The following is a 26,915-nucleotide window of genomic DNA, read 5'->3' as shown; positions in this document are numbered from 1 at the left end:
CGGTGGCAATATATAATCACAATATAGTTATTTTTTAAATAAGAAATGCTAAATACATTATATAAAGTAATCAAATGTAAAAAAAACACTGCATATTCTTCCCTGTGTAAATTAAATATATATTTATTCTCATTAAAGTTACAAAATTGATTCAGTCAAGAGCAGTGAGAGATTTTCTCTCTTTTGTTGTTTGTTGTTTGATTAACATGAATAACAGACAGCAGGAATATTAGACTGCTGTCACTTTAAGAGCTGCCCGGATCCAATATACTGTTACACGTGTGTTCTCTTTCTCAGCTAAGACTTAAATTTAAGAGGATACTTGCAAAGATAAGCATTTTGATATTCAAGTGTGTGCATTTAACTGTTCAAGGCCTATAAATTGGCTAAAATAACTCTGTTCAATACTCCCGCGCTCTATGAGCACTGTCTTCACATGCGTGCCTCTCTGAAATGAGTTTTCTTTTGTTACTGATTGGTTTTCAACAGCTTAAATTCACTTGTTTTTGAACCGCACTGCTTAAAAACGCATGTAAACAATAAGTTTTCGTGACCACATAGCACAGCAGCGTCACGCGAGTGTGTAACCGCAAATAGAGACCATAATCCAAAATCTCTACCGGTTGACAAATTTCTATCGGTTAATCGTGTCTAACGGTATATTGCCCACCCCTATCATCACAGGAATACATTACATCGTAAAATACATAAAAAATTACAAGTTAATTTGAATTGTAATAATATGTCCCAATATTACTGTTTTTCTGTATTTTTGATCAAATAAATGCAGCCTTGATGAGCATAAGAGACTTTCTTCAATAACATTAAAAATCTTAATCTCAAACTTCTGAATGATAAAAATTATTATCATTATTTTTTTTTTAAATGATCAAAGTTTCGGTTTCTTTCCAGTATTTAGTATTGGCATAAATCATGACTCGAGTCTTGTTATGGATTTCTTATATATTTTTATACAGTAAGACTTTACAATAAAATACCACAAAATAGACCCCATGCACTACACTTCAAACAATATTAGTGTATTACAATGTGTTATACAGATACATAAAACATGACAATGTCAAAAATACTTACCTCTCAACTAAAGTTTTCAACAAAAGCAGAACAACGTTCAAGGCTCGTTTTATAACCAAATACTGCTCACACACGGTCACTTCACATGCAGTGGACCTGACACTAGTCTTCTATCCAGGAAACCTTACGGCTAAAGAGTCCTGGGTGTTTACTGCATTGAGTGTGCGCACACATTTAAAGTGCCCTTTAACAGAACCTCTCTCGCTCCTTCCTTTTCATTAAAGTTGTGAACTGGAACATGCCGGGTGTCTCCATGGCTGAAATTTGACGGCATCCATTACGGAGAAGGAGGTGTCCTCAGGGAATTATAGGAGCCTTGGCTCCCGCCGGCCGTGCTCTGACCAACCCACTGCCAGAGAGAAAAATCAGGGTTAGCTGAGGAGAACTCAAATCAGATCAGATGCTGAAAATCATATTTAAAGAGCGCACGCAATACATATCGTGGGAGGAAACCAAATTGAATTCCGTGGCACTGAAGGGCCCAAGTGCTGCAATGTTATTATGAGTGTACGGTCACAATGGTCCTCTTAGCGCCCGAATGGCTCGTTTTTGCCTTCAAATCAATTACGGCTGCAAAAATCAGCTGAAATCTTCATGAAACGCTCTCACCGACCTCAGATTTCCCTTTTTTGCATGACGTAATGCTGACCTCCGTCTTCTGAGATGCGCTTTTCGTATTTGTTTATGCGAGTTGTGCCGAGGCTATAGAGGTTTTGGCGGCTCCGGGAGCATAACATGGTTGAGGAGGACATGGATTGTGAATTATTGAAGATGTGCAGTCTGTGCTCCTGAGAGGTCAGAGATTTGCAGACAAGATTTCAGAGCAGTAATGTGTGAAAAGCCTTAAAAAAATGGAAAGATGATGATGAAAATAAGTGTTAACTTAAAAGAGACTTTATAGGATTCCTCAAAGGGATTGGAGGCAAACATAAACAAGCCCTTACACTGGATTTTTCTGACAAAATATTATCACCTGAAATAACTTTTGTTTCCTCAGCAAACTTGACTCTAATAACTTCTGCAATGCTGTTTTGTATGATGTAATAAAGGCAGCATATGATGTTAAATCAAATCTGTTGTAAACATACTGAAACTTTCAGAACTAAACACTTTCTTCCCAATCCTAAAAAGAAAACAAAAACATCTGAACTTAAGCTACATAACAGCTTATCCCAAAATCTCTGATGTCAGCAAGCCAAACGCAGTAGAGCAGTGTCATTGTAGTACATAATTGTAAGCGTAAATGTAAAAATTAACATATGAATACATTTCAACAGCACATGTTTGTTGTTCAGACACTTGCCACACCAAGAGAGTCACAGTGAGACAATAAGGAGGGAGCAGGATACTATTGTTCCTAAACACCAGAATAAATAAGACTAAAATGTGGTGAAGTATGTGTATTTTATGAGAACTATAAAAAGAATGTACATTAAAAATAGTGTATGATACAAACAAGCAATAAACTAAATAATAAATATATAAAAATACTATTATTAAAAAAAAATTTTTTTTAATGAAAAAGTATTAATATCAAAACAAAACAATAAAATTGGAGTTAAAGCAAAAGTAATATCAAAGTATGTCAAGTCTGTGTGTATTTTCCACAACTTTTCCACAACAATTTTCCAAAAACAATGTATATTAAAAATAGAGTATAATACAAATAAGTAATAAACTAAATAAAAAAATAATAAAATATACAAAATTATAAATATATAATAAAATATTATTATAAAAAATGTGAATGTATAAATAAATGGGTAAGAATAAATAAATAATAAAAAGCAAATACAAATAATATAAACATAAATAGTTTGAAAAGAATGTACATTGAAAATGGTGTAGAATACAAATATGTAACAAACTAAATAATAATAATAATAATAATAACAAATAATAAAATATACAAAATAATGAATACATAATAAAAATATTATTATGAAAATAAAAATGAAATATATAAATAAGAGTAAATAAAATATAAACAAATTAAAGAAAAAATTCAATTAAATTATAGCAAATAAATACAAAAATAAAATAAAATGGGAGTTAAAGCAGATGTAATATCAAGAACAGGCCTTTACAGCATTTTGTTCAACTATATCATCTCTCTATTGCTATGCACATTTCATCATATTGTGGGCTTCTTCAGCTTTTTCCCAAAAGATGGCATTGTGCCTTTTAGCTTGCAATATGATTATGTCTATTAACATTTGAATACGCCTTTTATTATTTATATGATCTGGAAGAACACCCAGAATAAACAGCCCTGGATCCAAGAGTAAATTTAAAGATTGATTCAGAAGACCTCAAAACATCAGCAAATGTAATTAACAGGCTGTTAGTGAATCTAGGTCTCTCTCCAAACACTTCTCAGAAAACAAATCATTCTGCTGAAATTGAAATAAAGCGCTAACATTACCTCTACAAGCGGATGCCAGCGGGCGATGGGTTTGCGTGGGTACGTGAGCATCTCATTCCAGTGATCGCGTCCCAAACTCTGAGCTCGGTTTCCCACATGACACACGCCAATAACCTCATTGTGACCTACGCTGTGAATGAGAAGAGCATAGCCAAGCTTAAAATGTGACCGCTCAACCATGACACCCCTCTTTTCCAACTTTAAAGTGAAAAATATGATGATTTTTGCAAGATATGTTTTTTATACGTCTCTGTCTCCATCCGTTCTCGATTCATTTATTTGTGCAGCAGCGATGAGACACCGAAAGGCTGCGGTTCGTACTTCTCAAACAGGACAGTGATCTAAATCTGATATGAATCTCTGGCTGCATTGGGAATATACAGCTGAGGCTGTTCCTCAGATCACCCACCAGCACTAAGAATAAACTTCTATAGTCTCTGAGCACTGTGCTTGGCAAAATTTAAAAGCTGATTTAATTTAAATGAGACTCTTTTTCAGATCAGATTTGACAGTGAACGCTCACTAGCTCCCTCCACGCTGCTAGCTGTACGTTTGGATTAGCTCTGCTAAAACTGAAGGGCTGACAACAGTGTTGGGGAAGCGACGTTGAAAAGACAGGCTTATCTAACAAGACCAAGCTGGTTTATGCTGGTTTGGATGCTTGCTGCTTGCATATGTTGGTCTTTTCAACAAGCTAGTACAAGATAGCGTTTTTTTAAAGGTGTAAATGAACAATGAATCAGTCATTTTCTGAATCTCTTCGTGTACATGAATCATTTGAACAAATCAGTTACTAAAATGAATCAGACTTCCCAATGCGACATATTCAAATGTGTTTGATCTTTTCTTCAGTTCGCTCAGATGTAAATGCGACAATGATATAATACAATGATGCGAGTAATGCCGCTAGTTTTAAGTGAAAAGCTTCTACGACACATGAGTTTCTTACCGGTCATAGTCCATTACTGCTATTAAAAGACTTATTTGGTCGATGTTCTCAGGTGGAACATCAAAAACAATAGCTTCATTGTAGACCGGATTGAGAGTGTTCCTTTTCGTTGATGTTTTCCTTTTCTTCAGTCTCCGGCCGTCACACATTAGAGAAACCTTTACATAAGGATCTTAAAGACAGAAAAAGCACATAAATAGCCATTTAGAACTGAATTACAAATGGCAGCCGAATATGAAATTACTCAAAAATAAATAAAATTAAATAAATGTTAAAACGCATAAATAAATTAAATAATTAAATACATAAATAAATGTTTGTTTGTTTGTTCGTTCATTTAATTATTTAATTACTTATTTCCTCCACATTTCATTTTCAGGGGTACGGTTGTCGGCACGTAAATAAATAAATAAAAAGTATGGATTCCATTGTTAGTACATGAGTGTGAATGAATAAATGAATAAACAAACAAACAAATAAATGAATAAATAAATCAAATGAATGAATAAATAGAGTAAATAAATTAATTAACACTTATTTATGAATTTATTTAATTATTTAATTATGTATTTAACAATTTATTTATATATGTCAACATTTATGTAATGCTTTAATTTTGAGTAATTTGGCCCTCCAATATGAAATAGGGTTTAAAAAGGATGCAGAATTACAGAATTTGAATTTAGAAAAGTGAATTAAAATGGACTGATATATAGATATATTTGCACAAGTGTTCTTCCACCCTAGCTAAATAAATCCAATTATTTCTATTCAATATTTTATATAACAGTTACTAAAATAAATATTTAGAAATTTTTTTTTGGTTTTATTTATATAATTTATTTGTAGCTTACAATTTATATATATACACACACATACACATTATAATTATTTCATTTCATATATATATATAGTTATGTTATTTTATTTAAATATTAATTTTATTTTGATGCATTTCATTTATATATATACAGTGGGGAAAAAAAGTATTTAGTCAGCCACCAATTGTGCAAGTTCTCCCACTTAAAAAGATTTTGTCTCTCATAGTTGAGGTATACCTATGATGAAAATTACAGGCCTCTCTCATCTTTTTAAGTGGGAGAACTTGCACAATTGGTGGCTGACTAAATACTTTTTTGCCCCACTGTATATATATATATAGAATATTACATTTATTTTATTTATTATTTTTATTTATTTTATTTTATATTGATGCACCAGGGTGGAAAAGCACTTCTGTAAATGTTCTTTATTGCTCTGCTTTTCAACCTGATCTGATTGTACTCCAGTGCAACATCCTGTGTGTTACTTGTGGTTAGATGAACTACAAAAGAAATTCTGGATTTTGCCCAACCCCACTCAGCAACTACTTGTGTATGTAAAATCTCCTGCCACATTCTCAAGTGTTTGGTCGATTAAATCAATGCTCTTTTAGAGAGCCCAGGGCGCTCTATGTTTTAACATGTCATGATGACACCAAAAAAATCATTACCGCTGAGACAATAAGTCATTTAGAGGTGAGGACGATGGGGAGCCTACCAGACGCTCCTGTGATGTCCATGGCTTTAAGATTTCTGGCTTTAATTATGGTTATTGTCAGTCGGCCGGCAGTTGGCAAGTAACAAAGAGAAAACATCAGATCTCCCAGATCCACATTATCCTAGAGGAGACACAGAAACAGGATACATTAACTTAAAGAATCATATCATAAACGCTGATTTAGTGCAAATGAAACAACATTTACCAAGCCTTCCCTGAGCTTCTACACATTACAACGGTCTGTTTATTCTTTCAGTCCATAGCAGTGTGCAGCATCATATAAACAAACACTTTCCTGGATGCAACTTGTACAGAAATGGCTTTTTAAATGGTCAAAACCATGCAAATGTTTATTTACTTGATGTTTTAAGTGCAAAACCCACTGCCATAATCCTTAAGTGTGTAAGGGTTGCTCAAAATGTCCATTTAAAGTGTTAAACCCCAAAGTTTTATATTTATGTTTTGGAGTTTCTTCATACAGAAAGCTGAAAGGCACACATTGTTTTATGAATGTGTCACACTGTAATTCAAGCTTGGCAAAGACGCTGCTATTGAAGAATAGTGCAGTGCCAATCATATCCGACCCCACAGCAAACACTGCCTGTTCATATTTAAGGGTCAGAAAGAGGGTAGTAAACAGTCATGTACAGTTTTTGGAGCATATTATAAATGGATATCAAAGGGGAAACGGCATACAATACAGCTCGTTTAAGAAATAAAACACATTATTATGGTTGTCTGACGTATCGTAAGCACTCAATACAGATTTATGGGAACAGAGAAGTGTTTCACCTCAAGGGAATACGGTTTTTGCACGTTGTTATCCACTCCTAACAGCAAGCAGAAACCTGCTGTCTAATTATCACTTCTGAAAATAGACGCAATTTGCACTTTTTTAAAATTAGAGACGTTCATATAACAAACTAAAAATGCAATCCATAATTAACATCTCATCATAATGAGCCTCAGTGTACTGGGAGCCAACAAAGCATAAACTATCGCTTTAATGGTGATCTTGTCACACACACACACACCACTCAAATTTATGATAATGACTGTTTATTTGAATACGACAGAAGTATAACAGCGCTAACTAGCTGATGGCAGCAGAAGAATGCACACATTTCAAGTCTTTCACAAGCTGATGTACTGCTGTATATGATTTTTAATGTTTTTGAAACAAGTATCTTATGCTTACCAAGGCTGCATTTATTTGATAAAAAATACAGTAATATTCTGAAATATTATTACTATCTAAAATAAGTTTTCTATTTTATTATCCTATATATATATATATATATATATTATATATATATATATATATTTTTAGAATTCTTTAAAAAGCATTTATTTGAAATGGTAATGTTTTGTATTATAAATGTTTTACTGTCACTTTAATGCACACTTGCTGAATAAATGCACTAAATTATTTTTATTTAAAAAAATTGTTCTTTGTACTTTTTTTTGTAAACATTGCTGAGTTGCAGTTCATCGCTGTTTTCACAAAAATATTAAGCAGCAAAAACTGTTTTCAACATAATATAACAATCAGGTAAAAAAGGCACCTTTGCCACTATAGGAATAAATACATTTTAAAATATATTCAAATAGAAAAAAAGTTATTGTAAAAATATTTTGCAATATTATTGCTTTACTGTATTTTTGATCAAATAAATATAGCCTTGATGAACATGCGAGACTTCTTTCCAAAAATATTAGTAAAAAATACTTAGAAATTTTGGCCAGCATTATGCATGTACAGTAATGTGTGTATATATATATATATATATATACAGTGGGTACGGACAAATGGCTGCAATATAACAAAGAGTGAAAAATTTAAGGGGGTCTGAATACTTTCCGTACCCACTGTATATATATATAAAAAATCTATTATACATTTTGAATGGCCTGTGGAAAAAGATTCTGGAGCAAACCAGGGTTAAATGCATCACCCCAGAGCGCAATCGTGATAAAACCGATGTGATCTAGGTAACTACATTTTTTTTCCCCACTGTATGTAGTTCGTGGGTCACCAGCGGTCAAGTTATGCATACATGCAGCTCTGTGGTTCATCTCTGCGTGTTAATGCAATGACACAACAGAATGGAAGAGAAGACGACGGCCATACATTAGTAATGAATCAAACTAAGTGTGTGCTGAACCCAAATGGGCCTTTAATACATGGCAGCCAAGCACTAGCCGATCCCACAGCTGCCAGAACTTTCACGTGCTGTCAATTATTAACTGATCTATGTTAATGCACACGCTCTGCACTGGGATCAGATGGGTGTGTAGTGTTGCTGAGAGCATGTGAACTTTTAGCATTACTTAGCCTCCCATATCTTTCTTCCTCCCACAGACATAAGATCTCGAAGTTGCATGAGGCCCATCAGTTGGCATTACAGGAAAAACTTTGCCTTGAACGGCAAAGTATTACACACATTACTGTTCAAAAGTTTGGAGTGAGTAGATTTTTTTATATACTTTTATTAGGCAAGGGTGCATTAAATTGATCAAAACCTTCCATTCATCAAAGAATCCTGGAAAAATATATCACTTTTCTACTAAAAATTAAGCAGAACAACTGTTTTCAACATTAATTACAATTAGAAATGTTTCTTTCATATTAAAATTATTTCTGAAACATCATACGAGACTGAAGACTGAAAATTCAGCTTTGCATCACAGGAATAAATGACATTTTCAAATATTTTCAAATAGAAAACAGTTATTTGAAATGTTAACAGAATTTCCCATTACTGTTATTACTGTATCAAATAAATGCAGCCTTGGTGAGTATAACTTTTTCAAAACGTTTCTTTTTTTGCCATTTTTTTTTCAAAAACATTAAAATTTTTTAGCAACCCTAAACTTTTGAAAGGTAGTGTTTATAAATGTAAACAAACATTTTAAGATTTGTGTTCAGAGATTATAGCTTTGACACTTTGATACCCATTTATTTCCTTATTTTCCAAGTAATTAAAAATAGCAAATAAAAAAAGTCAATAATTTTAGGTTAACGCCTAAATATATATATTTATCAAACTAGTTCTGAAGTATTTTAAATATAAAATAAAAACAAGTGTCAATGTGCCAGTGAGGTAAGAAAAATAAACTAATTAATTCAAGATTAAAAATATCAGAAAACGAGTGTTGTCACAGATGGAAACTCAAATATGACCCTAGTAAAAAAAAAGAAGAAAAAAATCTATGCCATAATTTATTTAAAATACATTTATTCCATGCTACGTATTCTTCAAGTCCATTAACATATTTATTGACATATAACTTCAGACTTACAATGAAACATTATTTGGAGTATTTCTTTACTGCACAATGCACATTTCTTAATATAATGCCTAAAATGTGTTTTAATGTCACTATTGATGAGGATTGACCTGTGTATAATATCAGTCTTTAAATGCAAGCTATTTAAAGTGTACCTGAAGTATACTTGCAATAGTTCACTTTAGCAATCAAATATACAGTACTTTATACTTTAGTTAGACTTCAGCACTACTTCCACACATTTAGTATATTAAAAAGTACAATTACAGGGTATTTTTATTAAGTACATAAATATGTAAATGTATTTGTAGTATACTTAGCAGAAAACTAAACTTGGCCTCTACCTAAACACCTGAGACTGGACTCTACCTCAAAGGCTTGAAACTTAGACTTCATCTTGGATTCTTTTTGTAATGCTGGAGACTTGTTTTAAGGATGCTAAAACAAGAAAATGGCTGATTTAGTGAATAATGTGTGTGCATACCAGTCATGGGGACTTCCTGTCTTTCTCGAAGCGACTTTGGGCACTGTAAAGGAAACTGCATGAGTGGTCAGCACACCTCATTGGGCTTCTAAGGCTTCCTGACACATCTAATCATCTGTGATTGTGTGTATTTGAGGAGCTCAGAGGGCCTGTTAAGATAGATCAGTCCCATCCTGAGCAGTTCAGAGCCCTCGGGCTTCTCGCACAGTGGGAGGCTCCATCTATTACGGTGAAGCAGAAAGGTCAAAGCAAGCAAGCAGCAGAGATAGGCTCATTATCTGGCCAGGTCGCAGCGCTGCGTCCACTCCTGACGGCTGTGCTGAGAGCAGTGTTCATTAATGCTCTACAAAGATGAACTGGAAATGCTTGGTGTTTTCCTGCCTCACAGAACTCAGACCCCAATGTAAACTAGTTCTCTATCACCTTTAATTGCCTTTTCAGTGCAGGAACAAGGATTGAAACACTGATGAAGGAACAGTTAACCATTAAGCAAAAAGTCCTGTTTCTTACGTCTTTGTTTCCAAAAGTTCAAATACAGTTTCAAACACAAGCTTTCCTAACACCATTGGCATATTTAAAGGGATAGTTTACCCAAAAATGAAAATTGTGCCATTATTTACTCAATTTCATGTTATTCCAAACACACTCTTAAAAATAACGGTTCTTTATTGGCATCAATGGTTCCACAAAGAACCTTTACCATTCATGGAACCTTTTCAGTCCACGAAAGGTTATTTACAGTGGAAAAAGGTTCATAGATTATTAAAATGTTCTTCACACTAAGTAAAAATGTTTTTTTTTAGAACCGTTCACTGAACGGTTCTTTAGGGAACCAAGACTGGTTCTTCTATGGCATCGCTGTGAAAACCCCCTTTTGGAACCTTTATTTTTAAGAGTACATGTATGACTTTCGATCTTCTGTACAACTCAAAAGAAAATATTTGTAAAAAACATGTTTGGATCCTACTTTCTTTAAAAAAAAAAAAATGAAATTACATTATTATTTATATTCTTTTGTGTTCCTCAGAAGAAATATACACTACTCAAAAGGTTTGGGTCAGTAATTTTTTTAAATTATTATTATTATTTTACCATTTTAATTTAGTTCTATTCAGCAAGAACACAATAAATTGGTAAAAAAAAATAGAACAAAAGTGAACGATTTTGCATTGTAGCAATACTGTTCTCTGCTTTTAAAAATGGTAAAATAATTTTTCTTAGCAAATTTATTTGAATTATATTTCTTCTCATATTGGATGGCATCCTAGTAACATCAAAGTATGCAGAAAGATCAATAAACATAATGGCCTGTGGGCTTGATGTAATGCAGGCAGTTTGTGTTTGTTGTTCTTTGCACATAATAATTAGCATCTAGGAAAGGGAGTGTGGCTAAGGGAGCAAGGTAATGTTTCCTCTTGTTGCCCGGGTCTCATCCACACGAAGCACAACCTTTATTAACAGAGAGGTACTGTAAGAGAGGTTGACTCTTGTTGCAAATTAAATCCTAAATTGCATTCTTCTCATCAAGCCAAATCCTGGTTGCTTCATTATAATGATGAATGCTTTGTTTTAAAGCAAGCTGCTCACAAAATGAAGAAAAAAAAGCTAGAGGCTTTTGTAAAAGGATTAGTTAACTAAAAAGCCATCATTTACTCACCCTCATGTTGTTCCAAACCTCTGTCTTTGTTGAAGACATGAAACTTAAATGAAGAAATTTTAAAGAATGTTTATGCTGCTATTTTTCCTTATAAGACTGAAGCATGATTAGGAGCTGGTAAGGTCCAAAAAAGGACAAAAAGCATAATAAAAGAGATAAATTGTGTCATAGTAGCTTTGTGTGACAAAAATGACACACAAAGTCTTCACAAAAAAAACATTGAGATTTCACATGTAATTTGTGCTTATGTTCAAAACAAATATGCTCATATTCATAAGTTTACACTGATGTCAAAACCTGTTGTGACACATTTTTACGTGCCAAGTTTGAACATGCATTTGTTTGAATGAGATTTAATACTTGGAAACAGTGCAAAAAATGACTTCTTAATTAAAAAAAGTTTGATTACTAATACATTTGTTACTAAAAAACAAGAAAAAAATCAAATCAAATTAAAACTCCTTAAAACAAAATACATTTACTTGAGAAGCAGCACTTCATAAAATATATATATTTTTAATTCATTATTTTTGTGAATATAAGCGTTTTGATTTACACGTATGACTGCCAGATTATTTCAATTTATATGTAAATCAAGTGAAAAAAATCTACTAGTGCAGTAAGACAAAATATACTTGTATTGAATATGCACTCTTTGAAAAGTCTTAATATTTTTTGCAATGTTGCTTCTAAAAGGAATAATTATATAAGCTACACAAATAAAATGTATTCTCTAAAAACAACTCAACATGTTCTTCATTGTTGCTTCTCAAGTAAATCTATATTGTTTCAAGGATTTTTAGATATTTTAAATGGACAATACACAGTAAAATTGAAATAAAAGTTGAAATTGGTTACTTTATTTTAATGAGTTAAAGTAATGGAAAAACATGTTGCCATGATTAATTCATGATATCTTTTTTAAAGCAAGACAAAAATATTTTTGTGTTGCACAAAATAGAGGACAACAAAAAGCCTCTAAAAAGAACATGAAGGAGAGTAAATAACATTTTCATTTATATGCAGAGTCCATATCATGAAATACAAATGAATTGATTTGTTGTAGCCAAACAATAAAAATCTCATTAAAATAACAAAATGACTGTTAATCCAATTTTCTCCTTTGTATGGTTTCTTTCCCTGACCTCTATTATTAAGGGAATGGTGAAGTGGGCGGGATTTGGTGGGAAGAGGCGGATCACAGCATCCAAACAGCTATTAATGCACCGACCACACCCTCTTTTTGTGTGCGAGAGACATTAAGGGTTGGACCTCGTGAAACCAATTCCTCTCAGGCGAAGTAACTGAATTACGCCCTTCCATCTGTAGACTATAGGATAACAGACGCCTCTGCTCTCATAAGCACTTAAATCAAGTCAGCGGCAGAATTATGGTCACTTGCGCACTGTGAATGAAATTATAGTGCAGTTGTGAAGAAGTTGAATACGGTTCGGAGAGAGTATATCTAGTGTGATTCTCCATCTCCAGTACCTCCCACCCACCCCCATTCGTTCAAGGACCTATTAGCAGGCAGAAGGGCTGGTCGCCACATCAGAAAGACAAGAGCATAATGAAAACATCTATGAAAGTCAGGCCAACGTAAAGAGGCATGTTAGCATTTGCTTAATCGCTGACAAGATAGTCTTGTACTCATAGCACTGGCACAAAACATTAATTTCATATATAAATTAAACTCTAAACTCAGAGAGTCATTTCACAAGTTGTTGACAATTGTGGCTTTTACATCTAAAACCAGCAACATTATTCCTCCTTACACTTTTATATCTCAAAATTGTTTTTGTTTCATTTCTTGTAACTGGAACTTTATATCTCACGATTGTGACTTCATATTTCAAAATTGTCTTTTTACTTCTTGTAATTGTGTCTCTACATCTCACAACCTAAAACTTTACCTTGGTTACTTTAATAAAGATACATATAGTGTCATCAGCAAAATATACTGTATAAACTAAAAATGAAAATTTTTTTAAAAATAAATTGGCAACTTTTTCAACGTTTCCTATATGTGTGCAACTACAGTCTACGCAAACTTACATCTTTCTCTGCTGTAAAGCTTTACAGTATATTATCTACAATGGTACTGCAAATGGAACAGGCTTTACCGACTTCAACTGCAGACTATTTCAAAATGTCTGCTGAAACACTCCTGTCTTTCATGTCTAGGTATTTAAAACAAAACAAACAAAAAAAAACACAGGAAAATAGAAGCTTTGCTTTGTTATAAGTCACTCCACCTCAGTCAGATTTCTATATTGCTTGCTGTAGAATAGTGTTATGGGATTATGATGAATACAATTGCATTAAATTTACTTTATAGGCTACTTTTTCATAAAGTTTCCATGAGGTCGGTAGTATTTTTTTTTTAAAGATTTTTTATTTACATTTTTTATTCAGCAACGATGCATTAAATTGATCAAAAGTGACAGTAAAGACATGTTAAAAAAATTATTATATTTCAAATGAATGTTGTTCTTTTGAAATTTCTATTGGATAGTTCACTCAGAAATGAAAATTACCCCATGATTTACTCACCCTCAAGCCATCTGTGGTGTATATTACATTCTTCTTTCAGAAGAAAGAAGAAAGTCATTCTTTTATTAATCTGTATTGTCGTGTGGAGTACTTTTTTTGATCATGGATGGATGCACTATATTGGACTTAAAATCTCAACACCCATTCACTGCCATTATAAATCTTGGAGGAGCCAAGACATCTTTTAATATAACTCAGACTGTATTAGCCTGAAAGAAAAAAGTCATATACACCACAGATGGCTTGAGGGTGAGTAAAATATGGGGCAATTTCATTTTTGGGTGAACTACCCCTTTAAAGAAGCAGCACGACTGTTTTCAACATTGATACTAATAAGAAATGCTTCTTCTTGAGCAACAAATCAGTATATTAGAATGATTTCTGAATAAACCTCATTTTAAAATAGATCCCAATATTACCATTTTCTACTGTGTTTCAATCAAATAAATGCAGCCAGGATGAGCAAAAAACAATGTCACCAGAGCCTCACCATGTGACACTAGGACATGCATGTACAAAGTGTGAAATGTCACAATCATTCCTGGTCTCCCCTAAGTGAGTGAAAGCCTAGAATAACTGGATTAAAGCCCACATACCTCCGTTTCAAGTTTACAAAAAGTGTCATTCCAGTCATAATACAAGGTAAATGTCTCGTGGTTAGAGGTGAATCCTGACAGGGGATTCAATAGCACTAAATCCTGCTGATCGACCTTTTACTCTTCCGGATTAGAGATACCTTAATCTTTCACTCTCCAGCTGGGTGGAATGGATTGGCCTTTTCGTACATTAACTAGCTTGTGTTTTATTTATAGGCAGAGCCAAATTACACCTTGAACAGATCTGAGCAAACATAATCATTCATTCAGATTGGAATGCAAATTACTTTTTTGAAAAAAAAAATTCAGAAAGGTTAAGGTTGCTTTTCTTTTTTTTTTCCCCCAGAAGTGATATTTGGAAAGTTGTATTCGCATGTCATGATCGTGTATGGTGGATTGTATTTCATTTCAATCTAAGACCGGCTGTGCTGCTGGAACTCTCATGCATTTTTAACAAGTTACTCAGAATCCCTGAAGTAATACAGAGAGTTAGCATGAAGGCAGAGAGCACTCCGACATCTGTGCTACCCTGTTCAATGCCAATTATATAGAAATGATCCTGATACAATCAAATTGAGATGGCAGAAAGATACAGATAAATGGTACAAATTATACATTTGTATTTATTTATTTTTGTGCTTATTAATCACGTCAGCTTTATTCAATAAGGTCAACCAGTGCTTGAGTAAACATGATTTATCATAATTAGCATAAACCTGCTCTTTTTAAAGTCAACATCAATTCGAAACATTGACCCTATTTACTTTCTTGATACACATGAACTGTGTTTTTATACTTTCTTTCTGTCTTTCTTAGCATTACATCACTTGTTCACCAATGGATCCTCTGCAGTGAATGGGTGCCGTCAGAAAAACAGCTGATAAAACATCACAATCCACACGACTCCAGTCCATCAATTAATGTCTTGTGAAGTGAAAAGCTGTGTGTTTGTAAGAAACAAATCCATCATTGAGGTGTTTTATCTTTAAACTGTCACTTCAGGCCAAAAAAGTCCATAATAACTTTTTCCTCAAGTGAAAAAGTTATATTATGGATAGAGGATGCATGGTTTTGCTAGTAAAAATGGTTTGAAGTTAAAAATGTCTTAATGATGGAGTTATTACGAACACAGAGTGTTTTTCGCTTCACAATATGTTAATTAATAGACTGGAGTTGTGTTGTGGATTATTGTGATGTTTTTATCAGCTGTTTGGACTCTCATTCTGACGGCACCCATTTACTGTAGAGAATCCACTGGTGAGCATGTGATGTAATGCTACAATTCTCCAAATCTGTTCTGATGAAGAAACAAACTCACCTACATCTTGGATGACCCGAGGATGAGTATATTTTCAAAAAGTGTAAAGTCTCACAGTATAGTATCACATTAGTTATGTGAGATATACAATCAAGCTTCCAAAAATGATTAATACATGGATGGCACGCATGGATTGTGTTCCTCCAAGCTGGCGTTCCCTAGAGGTATGGCCCACTTATATGCACTGAAACAGCCTGTGACGCTTGCTACGACTTCAAGCTAACCTCTAGATCCAGTGAAATTAGCTGGTTTGAGCTTTTTCCAAGAAATGTATAAAAATAGGTGAAATATAAATGAAGTTAAAAAGACATGAAATCACCACTACATTAAATTAATATATAAACACAAACTTGTCGACATTTATAGCTTGAATAATGTTCATATACTATATACGGTCAATTGCCAACCATCCCATATAAAACAATTAGTGCCATATTGAAGGATGCAGTTTGTCATGTATTTTAGCGTCTTACACCCAAACTGCTGAGAATATTTAGGTTACTGCACATACATCAGTTTACAATTTAAAATTACAGATTTGGTTTCAAAACAAATTGTGAAAGAAAAATGTAATGTAAATTTCATCAGAGTCATAAGTCAAATGGCTTTCAAAATATAATGAGAGTGAGCAAATTACGTTTTTAATTTTTGGATGAACCATTTCTTTAAATACTGTATGTCATGAAAGAAAGCCTGCACACAAAAACCTCTGTGTTTCATTCTTGGCTGAGGGCATTTACTCCAGACAGCTGGCACAGGTCCACCTGTGAGACGGATCAATTTCCCCCATCAGACATCTATCCTGCACTCTCCCGTTTAAAACAATAAACCTAAAACCGCCTTATATTCATGTCAGAACAAGCTCTCCAGCTATTTCAAATATAGGTCACCCCTACGTGGGCCATGTGTGATTATGAAATATTCACGCTTCTCAACGTATATTTTTATGTTGCTACCTCTGAAGCATGAAAGTGATCGGAGGAGAGAGAAAACCATGCTCAAATATTTTCACTTGTTCTTTCAGTATGACTATTAACTGCTTTTACTTCAGAGTGGTCACATGGGTCTAATAATCATTTATAGTGTTACAAAGAACTGTTAACACCACCATAATCTTGCCAAAGTACACAGTAGTGTTCGAACTGGAGAATCTGTTGGAGGTCAGGGATCTTAACACATTCCAACACATTTGTGTGAAGCTCAATCTGATCTCTGAGAAATAATGCTGAAAAATTATGTACTGTACAAATAATAAAAATATTAGACCTGTCAATTAAATATGACTTAAAACTACTTTAAATGATGAAAGACCTTAAAGGGATAGTTCACCCAAAAATAAAAATTGTCATAAGTCATTCCGAACCCATAAGTCCTTTGTTCATCTTCGGAAGACAAATTAGGATATTTTTGATGAAATCCGAGAGCTTTCTGACCCTCCATAGACAGCAATGTAACTACCACGTTTAAGGCCCAGAAAGGTAGTTAGGACGTCGGTAAAATAGTCCATGTGACATCAGCGGTTCAACAGTAATGTTATGAAGCTATTAATGGAGTGAACTATCCCTTTAATAAATGGTAAGATTTGTCACAACAGTCAAAAGCTTTTGTCTGATGTATGTATCAATAATATGGAAATTAACTTAACTTCTAGACAATACACAATTTAAAATAAATAACACTTTTTGTCAATTCAATGATTTGCTTCATTTACTTTGTACTTCCCAAGGCTGGATTAAATTTGATCATAAATACAGTAATATTTTGAAATATTACAATTTAAACAACTGTTTTCTGTTGTTTATTTGTTCCTATGATTTGAAAACAGCCATTACTCCAGTTTTCAGTGTCACATGATCCTTCAGAAATCATTCTAATATTCTAATTTGCTGCTCATAAAACATTTCTTATTATTGTCAGTGTTGAATTATTGAATTATTGTTGTGCTGCTTAATATTTTTGTGGATACCATACCATTTTTCCAGGATTCTATGAAGAGAAAGTTTTTTAACAATTTAAAAATGCATCTTTGAGTCATAAAATAATTAATTAACTTTAAAAAATCTATAATCTAAATTATAGATTTCCCCCCCTTGATTTCACTAACTGTAAATATTTTCCAAAAAAAAAAGCTAAATAAATACAAACAGATAATATATACACATCTCAAAATTATTATAATTACTGAAATCAAAGGGAAACGCACACAGTTCTCGTGTTTGCCTTAATTTAAACTGACACTATCATCAGTGTACAAATTCCCCACATAGATTTCCAATAGCAGCCTCCTGTACCTGGATAAAACCATCTTGAGCCATGCACTCGAAGCCCCCCAGTGTTGCAACACTTCATACAGCAGCTAATACAACCTACACCTAAATCAAACCTGAAATCCTTATGGTGACAAATCTGCCTTGCTTTCCTTTCATGAATTTTGCTATTTGAAGATTCTGTCATTGTCAACATTATTTGAGAGGGCTGAGCACATAAAATGTTACACTGAAAAAGCAAGTTCACTACATATAAACACACTGAAGCAGACTTACCGCACTAACATAAAGGATATCCCTGCAGAGCTTGGTTTCCTGTGGAAAGTCAGGTAGATCCAAGAAGTTGTCCACCACCACTTGACCAATGACGTCATGGCGCGAGAAGCGGTCGAAGTCATAGACGCTAAAATGGAGCTTGCGCGTGGGAAGCTCAGCATACTCCACAGGAAACAGGAAAACCTCATCAAAGATGGGGTTCAGAGTCTTGCGGTGCACCTTGGTTTGATGCTTGGTTTTGCGTTCTGGCAACAGGTAAATCTTCACGTATGGGTCGGACGTTCCCGTAAAGTCCTTGGCAGGTAGATCTTGGGCTTTGTGGATCTTCACGATGAGCTGCTCCAAGTCACAGTCGTATTTAAGGATGAAGTGCAAGCGGCCGCAGCTGTCCGCTCGTCTGCCGTCGTCCGCGTCCACCGACCGCTGTTTGTAGAGCTCAGGCTTGATGCGACCCAAACCTGGACCAGTTATGGACTCCTGTCTCTGGAACTGGGCCAAGTTGAAATCGGGGTTGGAGACGTTCATCTGTCTCCGGATGGAGTTGTGCCTGAAACAAGAAGAAAGGGGGCGGACGTCTGTTGGCTTTATATGCTAGACATCTTCTGAATAACGAGACTGAGAAGAACTTTAATTAAAGCTGAAGGTCACAGAGGCCCACACTGTCTGACAAATGCCAGCTGGGAATTGCTAAATGAATATCAATGGTGAGTGAGTGATTACGCCTGATGAAGTCAGGAAAACATGACTCACCTGACAGATGAGGTCGGTTCGGTGACTTGTCGCTGTACGCGAGCTATGTGGATGTGGTTGAGCTCCTTGGCCTTAGTCTGGGCCTCCAGGTGGATGTCCGGGGATGTGTGGCTGATCTTCATTGCTGACTCTGGGAGCACCGTTGGCGCATTGGGATCCTTCTTGAAGTCCTCGCTGTATTCACGCTCCAGGCCCTCCACCTCGGTCAGGACCGGCTGCTGCTCGCCCTGCTGGTCCTTTAGGCCGGGCAAGAAGCGATCTCGCCATGGCACCCAAAACAACTTCCATGACACGAACAGGGAGACGGCAAACAGCGCCAGGCCACATGTGGTCACCAAGAGGGACAGCAGACTCACAGACACATCTGGAGCAATAACCAAGAGAGAAAGTCAGTCACTGGATGGTGTTCAAAACTGTGAAGATATTTATAGAATAGAAGTGCTGTAAGCAGCCTTTTTTGTTTTTTAATATAACCCTCCTGGTTCCAGCTGAAAAAAACAATGTTAACAAAGTTAGCAAAACAGATCAAGAGATTGAGAGTAGACATCAGAAAAAAGTCAATCAGAAAGGCTTTCTGTCTGTGAATCAATCCAATTCTATGAGAATAGAGACACCACTGAGAAACAATGCAGTTGGGATCAATTTCAGAATGATTTTCTCTGGCTACTGAATGATATAATCATTATTTATGTCTTGTTTGATTGGATGCGCCCTCTGGAGATCCCATTTGTTGGCTGCATATGTCATCGAGGTTGTCAAATGTAAAAAATAAGTACCATTATAAAACTGACTTATTCCTAGTGAAGTGTAAATTACTGTCATTTCTTTCTTAATTTGGAATGTAGTAGTTACTTTCAGAAATGGTCAACAAATGGGACCTCTAAAGGGTGCAGCTTTTGAAATGAGACACAGCAACTGACAACCAATCAGAATCCACCCGTAAGCATTTAAAGGAATAGTTCACCTTTAAAATGAAAATGTTGTCATCATTTACTCACCCTCATGTCGTTCCAAACCTGTATAAGTTTCTTTCTTATGTAGAGCACAAAATAAGATATTTTGAAAAACCGAACAGTTGATGGTCCCCACTGACTTCCATAATAATCCACAACTCTTCAATTACCAGCATTCTTCAAAATATCTTCTTCGTGTTCAACACAAGAAAGAAGCTCATACAGGTTTGGAATGACATGAGGGTGAGTAAATGATGACAATTAAAATTTTTAAGGTGAACTATTCTTTTAAAGCGACAGACGTCTTAACTGCAGTGCGCACTCATATTAAACAGATCATCGTGCTATGGAGTGGCTAATATAGTTATCATTCTTGGTGTGAATGGGCCTATAATTTTACACTAATTAACAAATTTAATTAAAAGAATCATTAAGAGAAATTAAATGACTTGATTAGTCTGCGAAGTTAGCAATATCCTTCAATTACTGTATATATTCTATGCAGCTTATAAGTTTTTGTTTGATCAGGCATTACAAATGGCAATCCCTGGGATCCTAGGTGGACTCAACTCAAAAAGTGAGCTTTAATAAATGCTTTAAAAGACATCCGTTACAAGCCATTTAATAATTTTTCTTCCTTCAAAAATGAAATCCGAAAACTTTAAAACACTTTTTGCGATCCAGATATTGAGATATTTTGTAGAAGGACATCTCTAATATCTGGGTTGGAGTTTAAGCTTAACTCTAGCTGCTGAATGCACAGTAATAGATGCTACATTTAAGATCCACTCTGACTCCATGTATCCCTCTTTCTTTCTTTCTCTCTCTCTCTGAGATGGTTTCTCCGAATTAGGCCACCAAGGAAGCGATGCTTTTAGTGTGGACTGAATGAATCCCTGTTAGAGTGCCCTGCCTTCTGCTTGCTTTTCTGTCCACTCTGATCTTTTGTCCCTATACCGGGGAAAGAAAATGCATATGCTCATACTGCAGGTTATCACACCTGAGACAGACTTAGGGTGTCCTTAAAAAGTGATAGTTCAGTAAAAAATGTATGCAATTTTCTCATTATTTACTTACACCTATATTATTCTAAACCTACGTGACTTTCTTCCTGTCTAGAGCACAGAAGAAGATGTTAGGCGGGATAGTAATGCCGCTTTTGCATATAATAAAACAATTAGGGGCTGCCAAACTTCAAAAATTACAAAAAAAATAAAAGCATCAAAAATCCTGTGGTCACCATTCAATTTCATAAGAGCAGTGTAAACATTCTACTAAACATCTCATTTTGTGTTTTTCTGAAAATAATTAAATAATGTACTGGAGGAAAAATTCTTTCAAAACATCAGTAGCCCAAGCTTTAAAATAAACTTTTTTTTAAATGATGAGTCAAAATGAGTCAAAACTTTCTATTAAACATCTTGGGTCTTTCTGTTTTTATAATAATAATGATGAAATATACTTCCAATAAATCATGAAAGAATAGCATTGCACTAGATATTAAGTGCTGGCCTCTTGATTTAGCTGTTCTGAAATTTCATGAGTGCTCATAAAAGACAGAATCATTTGAAAAACAGATCCTTCTGCAGGCTTCATACTGGGAAATCATAAATTGAATGGATTAATCATTTCTTTCTTTTTTGTAATGCTGTCAAGGTGTAATCAGTATTATTATCATTCAGCACTGTTCCATAGACTTTAATAGACTCAGTGGGATTTCAATGACAAAGTAAATTAACCATGGGCTTCATTAGTGAAATTAATTAAGTGCACTAAACTATGTGCATGACATCCAGCACACTTTGAATACAACAATATTCCTTCTGTGTTAAACATGTTATGAAATTTGATGGCCATTTTGATGTGGAAACATTGTGACAAATCCATATATATATATATATATATATACACACACACACACATATACATACAACACACATTTTTTTTAAATGTACAATTTTTAGATAAAAAAAAAGGTAGATCGTACAAAAAATATAAAATAACAAAATAAAATATATGCACTTAAAAACAATCACATTCTCTACAGTCACTGTGTCCTTAAGGTTAAGGTACGGACATAATATGAATAAATGATGCAACAGGGAACATGCTCTGCCTAGCAGCCTCACTGAGACACATATTCAGTCTGATAATATTTCATGCATATTGTTTCAGTGTGGGACTCTAAAGGTAAGCTAAATAGGACAGCAAGCTTAATTCTGAACTAAAAAATAATGATCATGCAATGTAGATTTCCAAGTATCATAAATATTAGGGTATGAGTTACTGGCTGAGATCATGAAACATGGTGGCAAAAGTGCTAAATTTACTTGAATCTACAAGAAAAGGAAACGTTTGTGAAACGTAAAATTCCCAAAAGATGTGACTAGCAGGTGAGCAGTTAATAGCTCACGCCAAATGAATCAAGTGTGGGAGATTGGTCCTAATGAACTCTTTTTGGTGTGACAGCTTTTCTGAAGATGTTTTTTGTTAGACAAATGGAAGTCCCGCTTAAAGTCCAACTGCCTTTTTTATAGAGGCATCGCCTGTTTGTTTACTACTGAGTGTACATTAGCCTGACTAGCTTGAGAAATAGTTTGTGTAATGTGAGCTAAATAAAACACAATTTATGACAGCATAGTTGATTTCATTCCTGATTTTAAATATGTCAAAACGTAACAAACATTTTAAAGATTTAGCTCTTTCTCCTTTCAAATATCTAAGAGCTGTACTTGTACAACTGGAAATCACATTTCCAAAATGGCTGCTGAGTGAACTAGCCACAAAAGGGAGGTTGATTTAAAAGGAGTCAAATTCAATTAAGCTTGTTCACTCAATGTGGAGATATTCCTTTATTTTAAGACATTAACAGCAAGCATTCAGAAAGAGCAGTGCATCTCTATGGAAACATCTTCATGTTGCATCTGTGATGGTTACAAATATGGAAACTAAAGATGGCGTCTCATGGTTTTAAAATGATTCTACAATCCCACAAGACACTAAACTCATTTCTAAGCTCTGACATCACATTATTCACTTATCCAACACAAGATTAATGACACTGGCTTAAAGCGAATTTGTTTACCATCACTCTCCGAAAAAGAAAAACAGATTGCATTCTCTTTACTCCTAGTCTTTTTTGTCCTTTGAGCACAGATGAACTCACTTTTACATATGAAACAGAGAAACATGAGCCCTCCAGCTGAGGTAAGCACACCTGAACGTCTCCAAGAAAGGTCGTGACACTTGCCAGAGAAGTCAAGACATTGGATTTGATGTGTCAAGTGGATTAGAGCCAGATCTTCCCGACAAATTGCCTCTCCTATCCTAATTTGCATGCTAATTTTATACTACATTCCCAGAGATCATATTGTTATGCATCTTTTTAAGCAGGTGTCTGCTTGAGCATCAGCAGGTGTGACATAAATCCAGACGCATGTGGGTATTTGTTCACATGTGAACACAAAAACACTATTTAATCACGCACCACACATATTACGAGCATGTAGGTAGTTCGAAAGACCATATTCACCCAGCTCAACCTCTCACGACGTCTATTTTTATTTCTGCTTCTGTAATTCCAGGTGGCAGATCGCAGATGCTAGCAGCTGTTAGCCAATCAGAATGAAGCCGGGAGGCTGTTTGCGAATTTGACGGCAAGACACAATGTTTTTTCCACCGCAGGGAAGAAAAGTGTTTATAGGTCGACCAATCGAAGACTTTTATGACAGTCCAGATGTCAATGTTAGTAGAAACTATAGCTATGAATAAATATGACTCACACAATACAGTACACAACCTTCACAGTCAATAGCCCTTCACTGGCACAAATTATCAGCATGGGTCATAGACATGTCATAAACTTGCCAGTGTGAGAACGAAACGCTGTCTTCCTGTGTCTGAACCATCAGTTACACAAATACCTGTCAATATGTGTCAACACCATGTCGTCTGAACTGTCTATCCATTACAGTGATGTGTTATTAACCTCTCAAAGTGCCTGGTTCCCTTGGGTTCCATTACAAAAGACTTTCCTCCATACATGCACTTTGCAGCGACGCACGTGAATTCCCATCAGGCTAAGAGTATATTTACTGGGTTGCTCTGAACTCAGCTGTTCCCTTTCATTAAATTCTTGTACAATCCATTGAGGGGCTGAATTACTAGTATGAATCGTTCTCCATGGGGTCTGAAGGCCTTGTGTTAATGGATGTCAATGCTGGGTAATCGCAAAGGAGAAAGTGTACGGAGTAGCAGGGTGGGGTGGAAACCTAATGGCTTCCTGTCGACCGCTCTGTGTCTCGGAGGATAAACACAACAGCATCTGAGGAGAGGCTATGATCTATGAATGAAGGTTCAGTGAAGCTAACGTTTAGTTAAGCTCATATACTTCATACTGAATCAAGCAATGCTCTATTTGTCATCGATGACAGGTTGCTTTGGGGATTCAAAAGTTTCCTGTGAAGCCTTCTAGGAACGTTGAATGCCTGTATAATCATGTTATGCTTAATTTAACTTCTGAATGCATAAATCAACAAAAAAAGGTTATTAATGTCCCTGCAAGAATATTAGTGCTAAAATTACACTGCATCTGATATGCTGCAGAATCAAATTTGAATGAATGTAGGCTCCATTTTCAAATGCTAAAATACAGGACAGCTCTAAATAGGTCATTAATACTGGACTGTGGGGAATGATGATTGGGGCTTGTTTTGTGTGTGTGTGTGTGTGTGTACACTTGTCCTGACTACACTAATAAAATATATCTCTATCTATCTATCTTTTCCCCCCAGAATTCACAGCGAACCACATTTATCTTAAAATAATACCTTTATTTACTTTGAATGTACATAACAAAATAAAATTCAATAAAATAGTTGGGGGGGGGGTCTAGTAACCTGAATTGTGTAAATAATACGTTGACAACAACGGTTTAATATCAGCGTTAATCTTAATAAATACTGGTTGTTTTAGATAATTTATTGGGTGTGGTTAACGTACTTTAATGACAACAAACTCCATCAATGCTAGCTGCTAATTAGCCGAACGCATTAATGAAATGTACACATTTCAATTTCGGTCATTTGCTTCTAATAACTTTCTAACAAGTAAAAAAATTGGTTGAAAGTGCCATGACAACAAGTTTAAGGGCCGTATGTAGTCTGAGAGCAGCTGAACGCGACTTTTTAAATGTGATTTGATTAGTTAGGATACACAAAACATTAATAAAACTTAATTTGAAGACAGGAATAAAATAATTTCCTTACCAGAGTCCGAATATCTCGGTCTCCCGAGATCGCGGAAATAGTAGGTGAAATCCAGGCAGTTTTTATCTTGCACCTCTCCTCTCGAGCACAGATCGGACAGAAGCTCCAGCGCCTTTCCACAAATCTCATCCTCTCTGTCTGCAGGCATTTCCCACCAGCATCCTTCTGAATGAAGACTCCTATAACGCCTGTCGAGACACAGCTGACCGCCACTTCCAGCTTCTGACAGCGCTCTTCATACTCGCCCAGCACAATCCCATAAGGAAAGTTGAATTGAACAGTGTCCAGCAGTGTTCAGATCAAAGCCACAAGTTTGCACTTATGGTTTGCACACATGTGAACGGCTCCAGTTGAGCGCATAGCGCTCCGTGACACTGGTTGAATTAACTCAGCTGGGCTACACCCGCAGAAAACACCAAGTGTCGGCGCTGAATTGCATCTTCATGAATGAAAAAAGCTGTTGGCTGGCTCGCATCTCCCTCAGTACAAGCCTTCTGGGATCCCTTGTCTTCTGCCAATCTAAAACTGCTCCTCCCACACCAGCTTTGCTCTTCTCCACATGCACCAGACTTCTATTACAGGATCATTTGGCTACTAAATCCCACTTGTGCTCCTCAAATCCATAATAATTCAAGTTGGAGAGAAATTGAAGAATGAGAAAACAGAAAAAAAGAAATCTGCCAAAATGGTTTCAGAGAGCAACATTTTGTTAAACAATGTCAGCTGCTGCAAATATATACGCGAAATACAAATAAAAAGGTTCTGAAACTTATACATTTGGTTGTCCTTCTGGTTAAATTTACGATTAAAAACAGATAATTGTCGTAGAACTTGAAAATGAAGTGATGTAAGTATATGTAGGGCCTATTTAAATTTGTGGAATTTTTTTTAGCATTTTTACATTCGTTTTTGAGTAAAAATTACGAACGTTTTTAATTTATTTTACATAGGCTATTTTTAAAGTTAAAGTAAAGGCTAAAGTTACTTTGCAAATTTAGACATATAGATAGATAGAGCTGTATATCATTAAAAAAAAAAAAAAAAGAACCGGTTCGAAAGAGTCATTTGTTCGCGAATCAGGCATCAAATTGTGCGCCCAACCAATATTAATACTATAATATTAAATACATATATCAATAAAATTAAATATAGATTTAAAAAAAAAAAGATAATAAACGTAATCTATTAAGGTCAACCCTCCTTTGAAAAACTGTAACCAAACAACTGGTTACACGTAAATGAGTAGAATAAAATATAGGCTAATTTAATCGGTTTTGAGAAGGATGAATGAACTGAGCCTCAAAGCTTAATCTAAAAAATATATTCTGTTATGTAAACCACCATTATTCCACTTAAACACATTCAATGCACTTTGTGTTGTCTGCACGTGAACTACAAGAGACGTCTGACAAAGATCATCCCAGTTTCTTGATGTATTATATAATGCTGTCGTCAGCAGCACAGATCTGATATCATTTCCAATACCAATAGTCCT

The 26,915-nt window shown here is 35.0% G+C and overlaps 1 protein-coding gene across 1 annotated transcript; it reads right to left on the bottom strand.

The window, feature by feature from the left end:
• Positions 1 to 1,015: 1,015 nt before the first annotated feature.
• syt9b (synaptotagmin IXb) lies at positions 1,016 to 25,973 on the bottom strand. The gene is made up of 7 exons (XM_016258793.1): positions 25,421 to 25,973; positions 19,201 to 19,564; positions 18,451 to 18,997; positions 6,009 to 6,129; positions 4,470 to 4,641; positions 3,521 to 3,650; positions 1,016 to 1,444 (listed from the first exon to the last, which is right to left on the bottom strand). Exons 1-7 carry the CDS (start codon positions 25,566 to 25,568, stop codon positions 1,373 to 1,375), a joined length of 1,554 nt encoding a protein of 517 aa, XP_016114279.1. The 5' UTR covers positions 25,569 to 25,973; the 3' UTR covers positions 1,016 to 1,372.
• Between the last annotated feature and the right edge of the window lie 942 nt (positions 25,974 to 26,915).

The sequence above is a fragment of the Sinocyclocheilus grahami genome, unplaced genomic scaffold (genome assembly GCF_001515645.1).
Source record: "Sinocyclocheilus grahami isolate Dianchi unplaced genomic scaffold, SAMN03320097.WGS_v1.1 scaffold30.1, whole genome shotgun sequence".
In the NCBI taxonomy this organism is placed as follows: Eukaryota; Metazoa; Chordata; class Actinopteri; order Cypriniformes; family Cyprinidae; genus Sinocyclocheilus; species Sinocyclocheilus grahami.
This window is presented reverse-complemented; position numbering and strand designations above follow the sequence as displayed.